The sequence below is a fragment of the Nicotiana tabacum genome, chromosome 16, assembly GCF_000715075.1.
Source record: "Nicotiana tabacum cultivar K326 chromosome 16, ASM71507v2, whole genome shotgun sequence".
Classification (NCBI taxonomy): Eukaryota; Viridiplantae; Streptophyta; class Magnoliopsida; order Solanales; family Solanaceae; genus Nicotiana; species Nicotiana tabacum.
In genome coordinates, this window is record NC_134095.1 from 116,869,651 (window position 1) to 116,884,456 (window position 14,806).

Here is a 14,806-nt window from a genome sequence, read left to right on the forward strand (position 1 = left end):
GTACCTCGTTTGAAACCTTGATTTAGAAGGAAAGATCTTAAACCTTTCTTATCATGCACGAGGAGCTTGCTTGAGTCCGTACAGAGCATTACTCAGCTTGTATACATGATCTAGGAGAGTGACATTTACGAATCTAGGCGGTTGCTTTACATATACCTCTTCAGAAATGTACCCATTTAGAAACGCACTTTTTACATCCATTTGAAACAGTTTGAATCCTTTGTGAGCAGAAAATGCAAGTAGTATTCAAATAGATTCCAATCTTGCTACAGGTGCGAAGGTTTTATCATAGTCGATTCCTTCTTGCTGAGAGTATCCCTGTGCAACTAGCCTTGCTTTATTTCGAACTACTTGTCCAGATTCTTTTAATTTATTCTTGAACACCCATTTTTTTCCTACAATAGATGAGTTTGAAGGTTTTGGAACCAGCTCCCACACTTTATTTCTCTCAAACTGATCAAGTTCATCCTTCATTGCTTTGATCCAGTGAACAACTTTCATAGCTTCATCTACTTTCTTTGGCTCAAGTTGAGAAATTAAAGCCACATGTGATTTGAGCTTTTGGGATCTTCTAGTGGTGATTCCTTCCTATGGAACTCCGATAATGAATTTGTAAGGATAGCCAGGTTCACTTTTCCATTCATTTGGAGTGTTTGAGGAAGGTTCTCTTCCCACATTAGTTGACTAATCTATTTGAGAAGGTTCGTGATCTTTAATATGCTCTTCAGTTGACTGAGTTTGCTGACCAATTGACTCATTTTGATGATCGTTTCCTACAACAACAGATTTTGGACAATAGAAATTTCCTCATCTTTAGGAACTTTTTCATTCTTTAAGTGAGGGTTAATATCAACGAAAATAATATGAATTGATTCTTCAATGCATAAAGTTCTTTTGTTATAAACCCTATATGCTCTACTTGAGGGAGAGTATCCAAGAAATATACCTTCGTCACTTTTAGGATCAAACTTACCCAGATTGTCCTAGCTATTATTGTGAATGAAACATTTGCACCCAAAAGAGTGAAAATAGTTGATGTTGGATTTCTTACCATTCCATAGTTCGTATGGAGTCCTTTTGAGGATTGGTCTAATCATACACCTATTAATGATATGACATGTTGTGCTCACAGCTTCTGCCCAAAAATGGTAAGGTAGAGAATTCTCTACAATCATGGTTCTTGTCATGTCCTGTAAAGTTCTATTCTTACATTCTACCACTACATTCTGTTTGGTGACCTTGGTGAAGAGAAGTTGTGAGAGATTCCTTGATCATTGCAAAAAAATTCCAAAGCTCTGCTCTCAAATTCTCTTCCATGATTACTTCTGATAAAAGAAATGTAGTATCCCTTTTGTCACGACCCAAAACTCACTAGTCGTGATGACACCTAACTCAACCCGCTAGGTAAGCCAACTAATAACTATCCAACCCCAATAATGTTAACAAGTCAATTAAACATAAATAAATTATCTGGATCTATTATATTTTCCAAGGACTGGTAGTACAAATCATGAGCTTCTAAGAATAGAGTTTACAAAGCTGATATGAAGAAAATACATCTTCTGTTTGAAAAGGACATAAACAGAATTTTATAGTCTAAGGCTATCGTGAACAAGAAAAGAATTTTTGCATCGAGAATGCTAAGTCTATTGGAACTCCAATGAGTCCAACAACGATGCTTGATGAAGACAGCAATGGAAAATGTGTTGATGAAACTATGTATAGAGGAATGATTGGATCCTTATTATATCTCAATTCTAGTCGAACAGATATTATTCAGTATTTGCAAGTATGCAAGATTTTAGTCGGCTTCTAAGGAATCCCATCTTATTGTTGTTAAACGTATTATAAGATACCTCATTGGTACTTATGAACTAGGATTATGGTATGATCATTCTAACAATTTTGCTTTAAGTGGATTTTCAAAAGCAGATTTTGCAGGCAATAAGATCGACAGAAATAGTACCAGTGGAACATGTCAACTCTTGGGAAATGCACTAGTTTCTTGGCATAGCAAGAAACAAAATTGTGTTGCCTTATCAACAACTGAAGCAGAATACTTAGTTGTTGGAAGTTGTTGTATACAAGTTCTATGGATAATGCATCAGCTTCTCGACTACGATCTATCTCTTACCTCTACTCCTATATTTTGTGATAATACTAGTGCCATATGTTTGTCAAAAAATTATGTGCATCATTCTAGGGCAAAGCATATAGTAATCAAACATCATTTTATCTGTGATCATGTTGCTAAAGGTGATATTGTATTAGAATTCATTAGTACTAATTCTCAATTGCTGATATTTTTACAAAACCTCTTTTAAAGGAAAGATTTTACTTACTACGGAAAAAGCTTGGTATTGTGCATTTTTATAAAACAAATCTTTTGCATCTTTCTAAATGTCACGACCCTAAACCGGACCCGACCGTGATGGCGCCTATCGTAAAACTAGGCCAGCCGACACAAACCCCCAAACCAACTAAATAGTTATAATAAAGCATTTAAAGTCTTTAATAGGCTAAAATCCCAAAATAAAGAGTAGAATAGAACAGTGTGGAAACAAACACAGCCCGACATCGGAGTGTCACCAGTTACGAGTATCTAAAATTCATCTAAGAGTATCAAAAGACAACATAGTCGGATATAAAGCTAGTACAAAGTGAAATAAAGATAGGAAGGAGAAGCACAGGGCTGCGAACGCCGAGCAGCAACCTAGTCAACTCCGAACAAGACTGCTGGAAAGCAAATCAGCACTCGCTAGCGTGACTCGAGACTCCTGGATCTGCACACAGGGTGCAGGGAGTAATGTGAGTATGCCAACTCAGTAAGTCATAAAAGTAAAGGCAGTTGAGCGATAAGAAAACACGTAAAACATAGCATAATGCTACAACAACACAGTATAAATCCAGAACAATGCAGTAGTTCAGTAAAAGCTCGTAAAAACACCTTAGTTTAGTAAAATCTCTTTAAAACATCTTTCAATAATTCAAACGAGTGATGAAAACGGGGAGAAAAGGATGGAAACATAAATCAGCCCCTCGGGCAAAATACCAACAGAACCAACCCCTCGGGCTACCTCACAATTACTTGTATCAGCCCCTCGGGCAATAACATGAAACAACAATAGCCCCTTGGGCAATATCACAACTCATACTGGGTACCCGCGCTCACTGGGGTGTGCAAACTCCGGAGGGGCTCCTACAGCCCAATCGTTATATCAAGCCATCTCGTGGCATAATCAAACTGGACCTTGGCCTTATAACAGGCCACCTCGTGGCGTAACAAATTAGACCCTCGGCCTTAAAATCATGAATCAGTACATACTGCTGCGGCGTGCAACCCGATCCCATAATATCCTTACAATACAGGCTGTCGGCCCCGCTCAGTCAGAAGTCTCTCAAGCCACTTAGGAACAGTAAAACATGATGTCCAGCCCAAAATATCATTTAAAATGGAGTAAATATGGCTGAGTTATAAAAACAGTAGAATACAACATGACTAAGTACAAATATGAAGTCAAAACAGTGAGGATTGTAGTAAAAATCTCTTAAGCGTCCAAAACAGTTGGCACGAGGCCCAAATATGGCATTTAGCCCAAAACATGATAATACTTTCCAAAACACAATGATAGCAAATAGTTTTCAATTAAATACGCGGTTTAACAGTCATATGGGACGGAATAAGTCACAATTCCCAACGGTACACAACACCATGCTCGTCATCTAGCGTGTGTGTCACCTCGAAATAGCACAACAATGTGAAATCCGAGGTTTCATACCCTCAGGACAGCATTTACAATCATTACTTACCTCTATCCGGTCCAAACTCTAGCCCGCGATAACTTTGCCTCTTGATTCGTCCTCCGGATGCTCCAAATCTATCCAAAAATAGATTTATACCATCAAAATATGCTAAGAAAATAAAGCCCACTCGAAAATAATCAATTTACATCAAAAATCTCGAAATTGGTCAAACCCGACCCCTTGGCCCACATCCCGGATTCCGACAAAAATTATATAACTAGAATCCTTACACTCTCACAAATTCATACATATCAAATACATCAAAATCCGACCACAAATAGCCCCTCAAATCCCCAAATCAAAGTCTCAAATTCCAAGCCCTAACTCTCCAATTTTAGGCTTTAGATTCCATAAATTTTATGTTTAATTAGGTAGAAATAACAATAGGATCGAGTATTAAGTCCATAAATCTTACCTCCAAGTGTTCCCTTTGATTCCCTCTTCAATCCTTCTCAAAAAGCTCCAAAATCGCTCAACAATGGTGAAATTTAGACCCAAACTCGCGGAAGTAGTCTTTTAAACATTCTGCCCATCACTTGAAATCCCTTTTTCACGAACGCGGTCAACGCCTAGCGTTTGTGAAGCACAAAAATTCTGTTGACCACTTAATCCTTCATCGCGAATGCGATACCCTGTACGTGAGCGCAAATCTTCAGCTCCTCAACCCATCGCGAACGCGACACCTAGCTCGCGAACGCGAAGCACTATAGGACCTCGACCTAGCTGCTCACCTTTACTATACGCGAACACGGGAAAACCATCGCGAACGCGATGAACACTGACCCCCACCCTTCGCAAATGCGGGACCCACATCGCGAATGCAAAGGCCAACCTTCCTGCCTCACATCCAAACCCTTCGCGAACGTGAGAGCCCACTCGCGAAAGCGAAGGCCAAATGTCTACAACACCAACAACAGATTTTCTGCAACTTTTCCAACATGAATTTGATCTGTTCAACCACCCGAAACTCACCCGAGGCCCTCGGGACCTCAACCAAACATGACAACATATTTCATAACCTCATTCAAACTTGTTCTAGCCTTCGGAATGCTCAAAACAACATCAAAACACCAAATTGACATCGGATTCAAGCCTAAGAATTCTAAAAACTTCCAAATTCCGCTTTTGATCTAAAACTCTATCAAACCTCGTCCGAATGACCTAACATTTAGCACATATATCAAAAATGATAATATAGACCTACTCCAACTTCCGGAATTTCATTCCGACCCCTTTATCAAGATCTCACCGATCAACCGGAAAATGCTAAAATTCCAATTTCGCCAATTCAAGCCTATATCTACTTCGGACCTCAAAATACATTTCGATCATGCTCCTAAGTCCCAAATCACCTCCTGAAGCTATTCAAACCATCGGAATTCACAACCGAGCCCTTTTTCACATAAGTCAACATCCGGTTGACTTTTCCAACCTAAGCTTACTCAAAAGAGACTAAGTGTCTCATTCCTTTCCAAAACCTCTCCGAACTCGAACCAACCAACCCGATACCACATAATACAGTTAAACAAGACAATAAAAAGCAGAAATGGGGGAAATGGATTGGTAACTCGTGAAACGACCGCCCGGGTCTTTACATCCTCCCCCTCTTAAACAAACATTCGTCCTCGAACGGGTCAAGAAATATACCTGAAGTCTCAAATAGGTGAGGATATCTGTTCCACATCTCTCGCTCGGTCTCCCAGGTAGCCTCCTGCACGGGCTGACCTCTCCATTGCACTTTCACTGAAGTTATATCCTTTGACCTCAACTTTCGAACCTGACGCTCCAAAATAGCCACTGGCTCCACATCATAAATCAAATCATCATCTAACTAAACTGTGCTGAAATCCAAAACATGAGACGGATTGTCAATATACTTCCGGAGAATAGAATCATGAAATACCGGATGCACACTCGATAAGTTGGGTGGCAAATCAAGCTCATAAACCACCTCCCCAATCTTCTAAAGCACCTCAAAAGGTTTAATGAACCGAGGACTCAATTTACCCTTCTTCCCAAATCTCATAACACCCTTCATGGGCGAAACCTTCAATAGAACCTTCTCACCAACCATGTAGGACACATCTCGAACGTTCCTGCTAGCATAACTCTTTTGTCTCGACTGCACTGTACGAAGCCTCCCTTGAATCACCTTCACCTTGTCTAAAGCATCCTGCACCAAGTCTGTACCCAATAGCCTAACCTCACCCAGCTCAAACCATCCGACCGGAGATCTACATTGTCTCCCATACAAAGCCTCAAATGGAGCCATTTGAATACTCGATTGATAACTCTTGTTATAAGCAAACTCTACGAGCGGTAGGAACTTATCCCATGACCCTCCAAAATCAATGACACAAGCACGCAACATGTTCTCCAATATTTGAATAGTGCGCTCGGACTGCCCGTCCGTCTGAGGGTGAAGAGTTGTGCTCAACTCAACCTGAGTACCCAACTCTCGCTGTACAGACCTCCAAAACTATGAAGTAAACAGAGTACCTCTATATGAAATGATGGAAACTGGGACACCATGCAAACGAACAATCTCCCGAATATATATCTCTGCCAACCGCTCTGAAGAATAGGTAGTACACACAGGAATGAAGTGAGCGGACTTGGTCAGCCGATCCACAATCACCCAAATATCATCGAACTTCTTCAAAGTTCGTGGGAGCCCAACTACAAAGTCCATGGTGATCCGCTCCACTTCCACTCTGGGATATCTATCTGCTGAAGCAAGCCACCCAATCTCTGATGCTCATATTTCACCTGTTGATAATTGAGACACCGAACTACAAATCCCACAATGTCCTTCTTCATTCTCCTCCACCAATAATGATGTCTTAGATCCTGATACATCTGCGGCATCCGGATGAATAGAATACTGCGAGCTATGAGTCTTCTCTAGAATTAACTACCAAAGTCCATCTATATTGGGTACACATATCCGGCCTTACATCCTCAACACCCCATCATCACCAATAGTCACATCTCTGGCATCGTCGTGCTAACTATGTCCTTAAGGACAAGAAAATGAGGATCATCGTATTGGCGCTCTCTGATGCAATCAAATAAGGAAAACCGAGAAATCACACAAGTCAATACCCGACTGGGATCCGAAATATCCAACCTCACGAACAGATTGGCCAAGTCCTGAACATCAACTGCAAGAGGTCACTCCTCAACATGAATATATTCCAAACTCCCCACACTTACCGCCTTCCTACTCAAGGCATCGGCCATCACATTGGCCTTCCCCGAATGGTACAAAATAGTGATATCATAGTCCTTTAGCAACTCCAACCATCTCCGCTGCCTCAATTGAGATCCTTCTGCTTGAACAAATGCTGGAGGCTACGATGATCAGTAAACACTTCACAAGACACACCATACAAATAATGCCTCCAAATCTTTAACGCGTGAACAATGGCAACCGACTCCAAATTATGAACTGGGTAGTTCTTCTCATGGGGCTTCAACTGATGAGATGGATAAGAAATAACCCTACCCTCCTGCATCAACACACACCTAATACCAACTCTCGAAGCATCACAATACATGGTATATAAACCTGAAGCTGATGGCAAAACTAGCACTGGAGATGTGGTCAAGGCAGTCTTGAGCTTCTGAAAGCTCTCCTCACACTCATCCGACCATATGAAAGGAGCACCCTTTTTAGTCAACTTGGTCAAGGGTGATGCTATAGATGAAAATCCCTGCACAAACTGACGGTAATAACCTGCCAAACCAAGAAAGATGCGAATCTCTGTGGGTGAGGATGGTCTGGGCCAACTCTGAACTGCCTCTATCTTCTTTGGATCAACCTAAATACCCTCACTGGACACCATGTTCCCTAAGAATGCCACTGAACTGAGCCAAAACTCACACTTGGAGAACTTTGCATAAGGTTTTCCTCCCCAATCTCTGCAACACAACTCTCAAATGCTTTGTGTGCTTCTCCTGATTACATGAGTATACCGGAATATCATCAATGAAAACTATGAAAAACGAGTCGAGATAAGGCTGAAACACGTTGTTCATCAAATTCATGAACATTGTTGGGGCATTGATCAACCCTAAAGACATCACCAGGAACTCATAATGATCATATCGGGTACTAAAAGTCGTCTTAAGAATATTCGATTCCCTGATCTTCAGCTGGTGATACCCTAAACGAAGATCAATCTTGGAGAACACTCTTGCTTCCTGAAGTTGGTCAAATAAATCATCGATACGAGGAAAAGGATACTTGTTCTTGATTGTCACTTTGTTCAACTGCCTATAATCAATACACATCCTCATCGTGCCATCCTTCTTCTTCACAAATAGAACAGGTGCACCCCAAGGCGACACACTAGGCCGAATAAACCTCTTATCAAGGAGTTCCTAAAGCTGCTCCTTCAACTCTGTTGGAGCCATACGATACGGTGGAATGTCCGATGACATGCCCGATAGGTCTGCAGGAAACACATCAGGAAAATCCCTCACAACAGGAATAGAATCAATACTAGGAATTTTTGCACCGACATCCCTCACAAAGGCTAAGTATGAAAGACAACCTTTTCCGACCATCCGCTGGGCTTTCAAGAATAAAATCACTCTATTGGGGACAAAATCAGTCGAACCTCGCCACTCAATCTGTGGCACACCTGGCATAGCCAATGTCACTTCTTAGCATGACGGTCCAAAATAGCACGACACGGAGATAACCAATCCATGCCCAATATCACATCAAAGTCCACCATACAAAGAAATAACAGGTCCACTCGAGTTTCCAGACCCCTAATAGTCACCACACATGACCGGTACACACGGTCCACAACAATAGTATCGCCAATTGGAGTAGATACACGAATAGATGAAACAAGAGACTCACGGGGCGTATCCAAATAACGAGCAAAATATGATGATACATATGAAAAAGTGGAACCGAGATCAAATAACACATATGCATCTCTATGGCAGACTGAGACAATACCTATAAGCACAGCATCTGAAGCAATAGCATCGGGTCTAGCTGGGAGTGCATAGAAACGGGCTTGACCACCACCTGATCGACCTCCCCCTCTGGGGTGACCCCTAGCTGACTGACCCCTACCCTTAGCTAGTTGGGTGGGTGGTGGTGAAGTAACTGGCGCTGAAGCTGATGGCTAACTCCTCTGCTGAGACGAACCTCCAAGACGACGAGGACACTACCTCTACATGTGACCCAACTTTCCACACTCATAACAACTCCCTGGTGCTAGAGACGGGGACTGAAGGGAACCCCTAGCACCGGAATGACTAGCAAATGCACCTGGCATAGAAGAGCCCTGAACTGATGGAGCACGGGATAAACTCTGGGCTGGAAGGGCACTGATTGATGAATGTCCCTGATGAGAACTGTGAGAACCATGACCCGATGATGCCCCACGATAACCTAGGCGAGCTGACTGAGCATGTCTGAATGGACGACCTCTGTCATGCTAAAGCTGACCTCTTGAAGAAGTACCACCAAAACTACTAGATCCCCAAGGCCTCTTGGCCTCCCTCTCATCCCTCTCCTGGCGACGAACCGACTCAATCTCGTGAGCAATGTCAACAACCTCCTCAATCTCATGAGCAATGTCAACAACCTCCTCAAAAGTAGCACCATACACCCTCTCCTGGGTCATGAGAATCCGAAGTTGATACGTGAGGCCATCAATGAATCTCTTGATCCTCTCTCTGTCCGTAGGAACCAACCAAACAGCATGATGAGCTAACTCCGAGAACCTCATATCATACTGCATCACAGTCATATCTTCCTAACTCAACTTCTAGAACTGCCTGTGCAGCTCCTCTCTGCGAGACTATGGCACATATTTCTCCAAAAAGAGAACGGAGAAATGCTGCCAGGTAAGGGGTGCTACACCAACAGGCCTACGCCTCTCATAAGCCTCCTACCAAGTGAAGGCAACTCTAGAAAACTGAAAAGTAGTAAATGCGACCCCGCTGGTCTCCAGAATACCCGATGTACGAAGAATCCTCTGACAATTGTCCAAGAAACCCTGGGCATCCTCGCCCTCTATAACACTGAAAGTCGGAGGCTGAAGTCTACCAAACCTCGTCAACCTGCGCTGCTCGTCACTGGTATAACAAGAGCTACATAGTCCTGAGCAGCTGCAACCGGCTAGGCTGGAGGTGCCCCCGATGTCTGAAGTCCCTGCACGACCTGCTCAGGTGTGCGAGTGGCGAGAGTCTGAGTGCCTCCCCCGGTCTGAGAAGTAGCTGCGGCTGTAGTAACTGAGACCGCTTGAGCTAGGCCAGTACATACTGATAGAATCTGGGCCAGGGCATCCTGAAGACCTGGAATCACAATAGGCATAGTTGGTGCCTGAGCTGGTGCTGCTGGAGTGTCCACAACTTGGACCTGATCATGAACTAGGGCGGTTGGTGGATTTGCAGGTGCTGCCCTAGCTGCTGTGCGGGCTACACCCCTACCCCTACCACGACCTCGGCCTCTAGTGGCCCCAGCTGGTGGTACTGGTAGTCGTCCATCCTGACCGGTAGCACGTGTACTTACCATCTGTGAGAGAATAGAATAACAAAAGTTTAGGACTCTGATCAACAGATTCGCATAACAAGAATTCAAGAATGTCAAGTTTTCTAAAGGTTCTGCAGCCTCCCGAGGATAAATACAGATGTCTCTATACCGATCTGCGAGACTCTACTAAACCTGTTCATGACTCGTGAGACCTATGTAACCTAGGCTCTGATAGCAACTTGTCACGACCCTAAACCAAATCCGGTCGTGATGGCGCCTATCGTGAAACTAGGCTAGCCGACACAAACCCCCAAACCAACTAAACAGTTATAATAAATCATTTAAAGTCATTAATAAGCTAAAATCCTAAAATAAAGAGTAGAATAGAATAGTACGGAAACAAACACAGCCCGTCATCGAAGTGTCACCAGTCACGAGCATCTAAAATTCGTCTAAGAGTATGAAAAGACAACATAGTCTGATACAAATCTAGTACAAAATAAAATAAAGATAGGAAGGAGAAGCACTAGGCTGTGAACGCCGAGCAGCTACCTAGTCAACTCCGAACAAGCCTGCTAGAAAGCAAATCAGCACTCGCTAGCATGACCCGAGACTCCTTATCTGCATACAGGGTGCAAGGAGTAATGTGAGTACGCCAACTCAATAATAAAAAAAGTAAAGAAAGATGAGCGATAAGAAAACACGTAAAACACAGCATAATGCTACAACAAAACAGTATAAATCCAAAATAATGCAGTAGTTCAGTAAAAGCTCGTAAAAATATCTTAGTTCAATAAAAACCTCTTTAAAACATCTTTCATTAATTCAAACGAGTGATGAATACAAGGAGAAAAGGATAGAAACATAAATCAGCCCCTCGGGCAAAATAACAACAGAACCAGCCCCTCGGGCTACCTCACAATCACTCGTATCAGCCCCTCGGGCAATAACATGAAACAACAATAGCCCCTCGGGCAATATCACAACTCACACTGGGTACCCGCTCTCACTGAGGGTGTGCAGACTCTGGAGGGGATCCTACAGCCCAAGCGCTATAGCAAGCCATCTCGGGTTATAATCAAACTGGCCCTCAGCCTCATAACAAGCCACCTCGTGGCATAACAAATCAGGCCCTCGGCCTCAAAATCATGAATCAATACACACTGCTGCGGTGCGCAGCCCGATCCCATAATATCTTCACAACACAGGCCCTCGGCCTCGCTTGGTTAGAAATCTCTCAAGCCACTCAGGCACAGTAAAACATGATGCTCATCCCAAAATATCATTTAAAACGTCAAAATGGAGTAAACATGGCTGAGTTATGAAAACAGTAGAATACAGCATGACTGAGTACAAATATGAAGTCAAAACAGTGAGAAATAGTAGTGAAAATCTCTTAAGGGTCCAAAACAGTTGGCTCGAGGCCCAAATAAGGTATTCAACCCAAAACATGATAATACTTTCTAAAATACAATGATAGCAAACAGTTTTCAATCAAATACACAGTTTAACAGTCATACGGGACAGACTAAGTCACAATCCCCAACGGTGCACGACCCCATGCTCGTCATCTAGCGCGCGTGTCACCTCAAAGTAGCACAACAATGTGAAATCTGGGGTTTCATACCCTCAGGACAGTATTTACAATCATTACTTACCTCTATCCGGTCCAAACTCTAGCCCGCGATGCCTTTGCCTCTCGACTCGTCCTCCGGATGCTCCAAATCTATCCCAAAACAGATTTATACCATCAAAATATGCTAAGAGAACAAAACCCACTCGAAAATAATCAATTTACATCAAAAATCTCGAAATTGGCCAAACCCGACCCCCTAGCCCACGTCTCGGATTCAGTCAAAAATTATAAAACTAGAATCTTTACACTCTCACGAATTCATACATATCAAATACATCAAAATCCGACCACAAATAACCCCTCAAATCCCCAAATCAAAGTCTCAAATTCCAAGCCCTAACTCTCCAATTTTAGGCTTTAGATTCCACAAATTTTATGTTTAATTAGGTAGAAATAACAATAGGATCGAGTATTAAGTCCATAAATCTTACCTCCAAGTGTTTTCCTTTGATTCCCTCTTCAATCCTTCTCAAAAAGCTCCAAAATCGCTCAACAATGGTGAAATTTAGACCCAAAATCGCGGAAGTAGTCTTTTAAACATTCTGCCCAGCACTTGAAATCCCTTCTTCACGAACGTGGTCAATGCCTCGCGTTCGCGAAGTACAAAATTTTGTTGACCACTTAATCCTTCATTGCGAATGCGACACCCTGTACGTGAGCGCAAATCTTCAGCTCCTCAACCCATCGTGAACGCGACACCTAGCTCGCGAGCGCGAAGCACAATTGGACCTGGACCCAGCTGCTCACATGTACTCTACGCGAACGCGGGAAAACCGTCGCGAACGCGATGAACACTGAACCCAACCCTTCGTAAATACGGGACCCACATCACTAACGTGAAGGCCAACCTTCCTGCCTCATATCCTAACCCTTCGCGAACACAAGAGCCCACTCGCGAACGCGAAGGCCAAATGTCTGCAACACCAACAACAGATTTTCTGCAACTTTTCCAACATGAATTTGATCCGTTCAACCACCCAAAACTCACCCGAGGCCCTTGGGACCTCAACCAAACATGACAATATATTCCATAACCTTATTCAAACTTGTTCCAACCTTTGGAACGCTCAAAACAACATCAAAACACCAAATTGACATCGGATTCAAGCCTAAGAATTCTAAAATCTTTCAAAATCCGCTTTCGATCAAAAAGTTTATAAAACCTCATCCGAATAACCTAAAATTTTGCACACACATCACAAATGACACAACAGACATGCTCCAACTTCCGAAATTCTATTCTGACCCCTATATCAAGATCTCACCTATCAACCGAAAAACGCCAAAATTCCAATTTCGTCAATTCAAGCCTAAATCTACTCCGGACCTCCTAAACACATTTTGATTACTCTCCAAGTCCCAAATCACCTCCCGAAGCTATCCAAACTATCGGAATTCAAATTCGAGCCCTTTTTCACATAAGTCAACATCCGATTGACTTTTCCAACCTAAGCTTACTCAATAGAGACTAAGTGTCTCATTCCTTTCCAAAACGTCTCTGAACCCGAACCAACCAACCCAATATCACATAATACAGGTGAACAAGACAATAAAAAATAGAAATGAGAAAAACGGAGCGGTAACTCATGAAACGACCGCTCGGGTCGTTACACTAAAATATTTTCTATCCATTATTATGAGTGTTTCATATTAATTTGTTGTGAACATCATTATTACTTTTCCCTCTGTACCGTCGAAACATCCCTTCATAAAGGTCACTTCCTTTCTGAATCCGCCCTTTTCCATTAACAAAGACGACTCTTCAATCTTTCCAACGCTCTGATAAAACCCCTTCTTCTTCCTTTCACTTCTCATTCTCATCTAGCAAATTTTCTCACCATGGCAAAAAGAAATCTTTCCACTTCCACTGCAACCAGACAAAGTAGAAGGTTTCAAAAAACCCTTTGCCCTAAAGAAACTATGAACTTAGAGTCATCCATCGACTCATATTTCCTCAAAACAGACAATGAGAGTAGTGAATCTTCAGAAAATCCTCCTATTAGCCAGAAAAAGGCAGGAAAAGGCCCATGGAGCAAACCCCCAAAAAGCCTGCATGCAAGAAGGGAAAGGTGGAAAGCATGGGATTCGGACCAGATGACAAGTTGATCTTCTATGGACCCAGTGAAAAAGCAAGATTTGAGTCTTATAAGTCAAAATCTATGGCTTATGGACGCTCTGTAAGTCTTTCTCTTATGAAAAATCTGCATTGTAATGTGACTGCTATATTTGATTTTCAACATCTTTCTTCTCTGTTTGATACTATTGGGAACTCTGTTTATGAAGAGTCTGTGAGAATGTTCTACGCAAATATGTTTGTAAATGATAAAGACGACTTGGAATCCATGGTTTTAGGCACTCGAATTGTTCTAGACTCTTATCAATTTGAAAAAAATTTCTCTACTAAGTTTAGTGGGTTTGATGTCTTTGTGCAAAACTCTTGGACCAAAGATTTTGAAGTTTCTTTTGAAGAAGCAAAAGTCGTTCTATCTGATAACCCTCCTAATATTGGTCCCAAGAATCTGAAGTTTGAACACCGTGTTTTGGCCCACATGATTGCCACTACTTTACTTCCCAGAACTGGGTCCCTTAGCACTTTATCCACAAGAGATGTCTTTGTCCTTTATTGTCTTGTTAATAATAAAAGATTGGATTGGTTTGTGTGGATTCGATAATACATGCTTGAGAGTATCAGGGACATATCTTCTTCTGCTGCTTGTTTACCATATGGTCTCCTTATCTCACACATTCTTGAAGTTATGAAGGTAAACTTGGCACCTTTCTCACCCAAGTACATCACCAGCACTTATGATAAGACAACTTTTTCAATGATGGGTAACACTTTAGGTGATGATGGATGGGTT

General features: G+C 42.3%; 1 protein-coding gene across 1 annotated transcript; it reads right to left on the reverse strand.

Moving 5' to 3' along the window:
* Positions 1-246: 246 nt before the first annotated feature.
* On the reverse strand, positions 247-13,760 carry LOC142170368 (putative mitochondrial protein AtMg00820). The gene is made up of 2 exons (XM_075232265.1): positions 13,623-13,760; positions 247-588 (listed from the first exon to the last, which is right to left on the reverse strand). Exons 1-2 carry the CDS (start codon positions 13,758-13,760, stop codon positions 247-249), a joined length of 480 nt encoding a protein of 159 aa, XP_075088366.1.
* Between the last annotated feature and the right edge of the window lie 1,046 nt (positions 13,761-14,806).

Excerpts from the sequence above, each read along its gene's own strand:
- LOC142170368 (XM_075232265.1), bottom strand. The coding sequence starts at position 13,760 with ATGAGAAGTGAAAGGAAGAAGAAGGGGTTTTATCAGAGCGTTGGAAAG. Across the intron at positions 589-13,622 it reads TCGACGGTACAGAGGGAAAA|GAAGGAATCACCACTAGAAG; the intron begins GTAATAATGATG and ends GGAGTTCCATAG.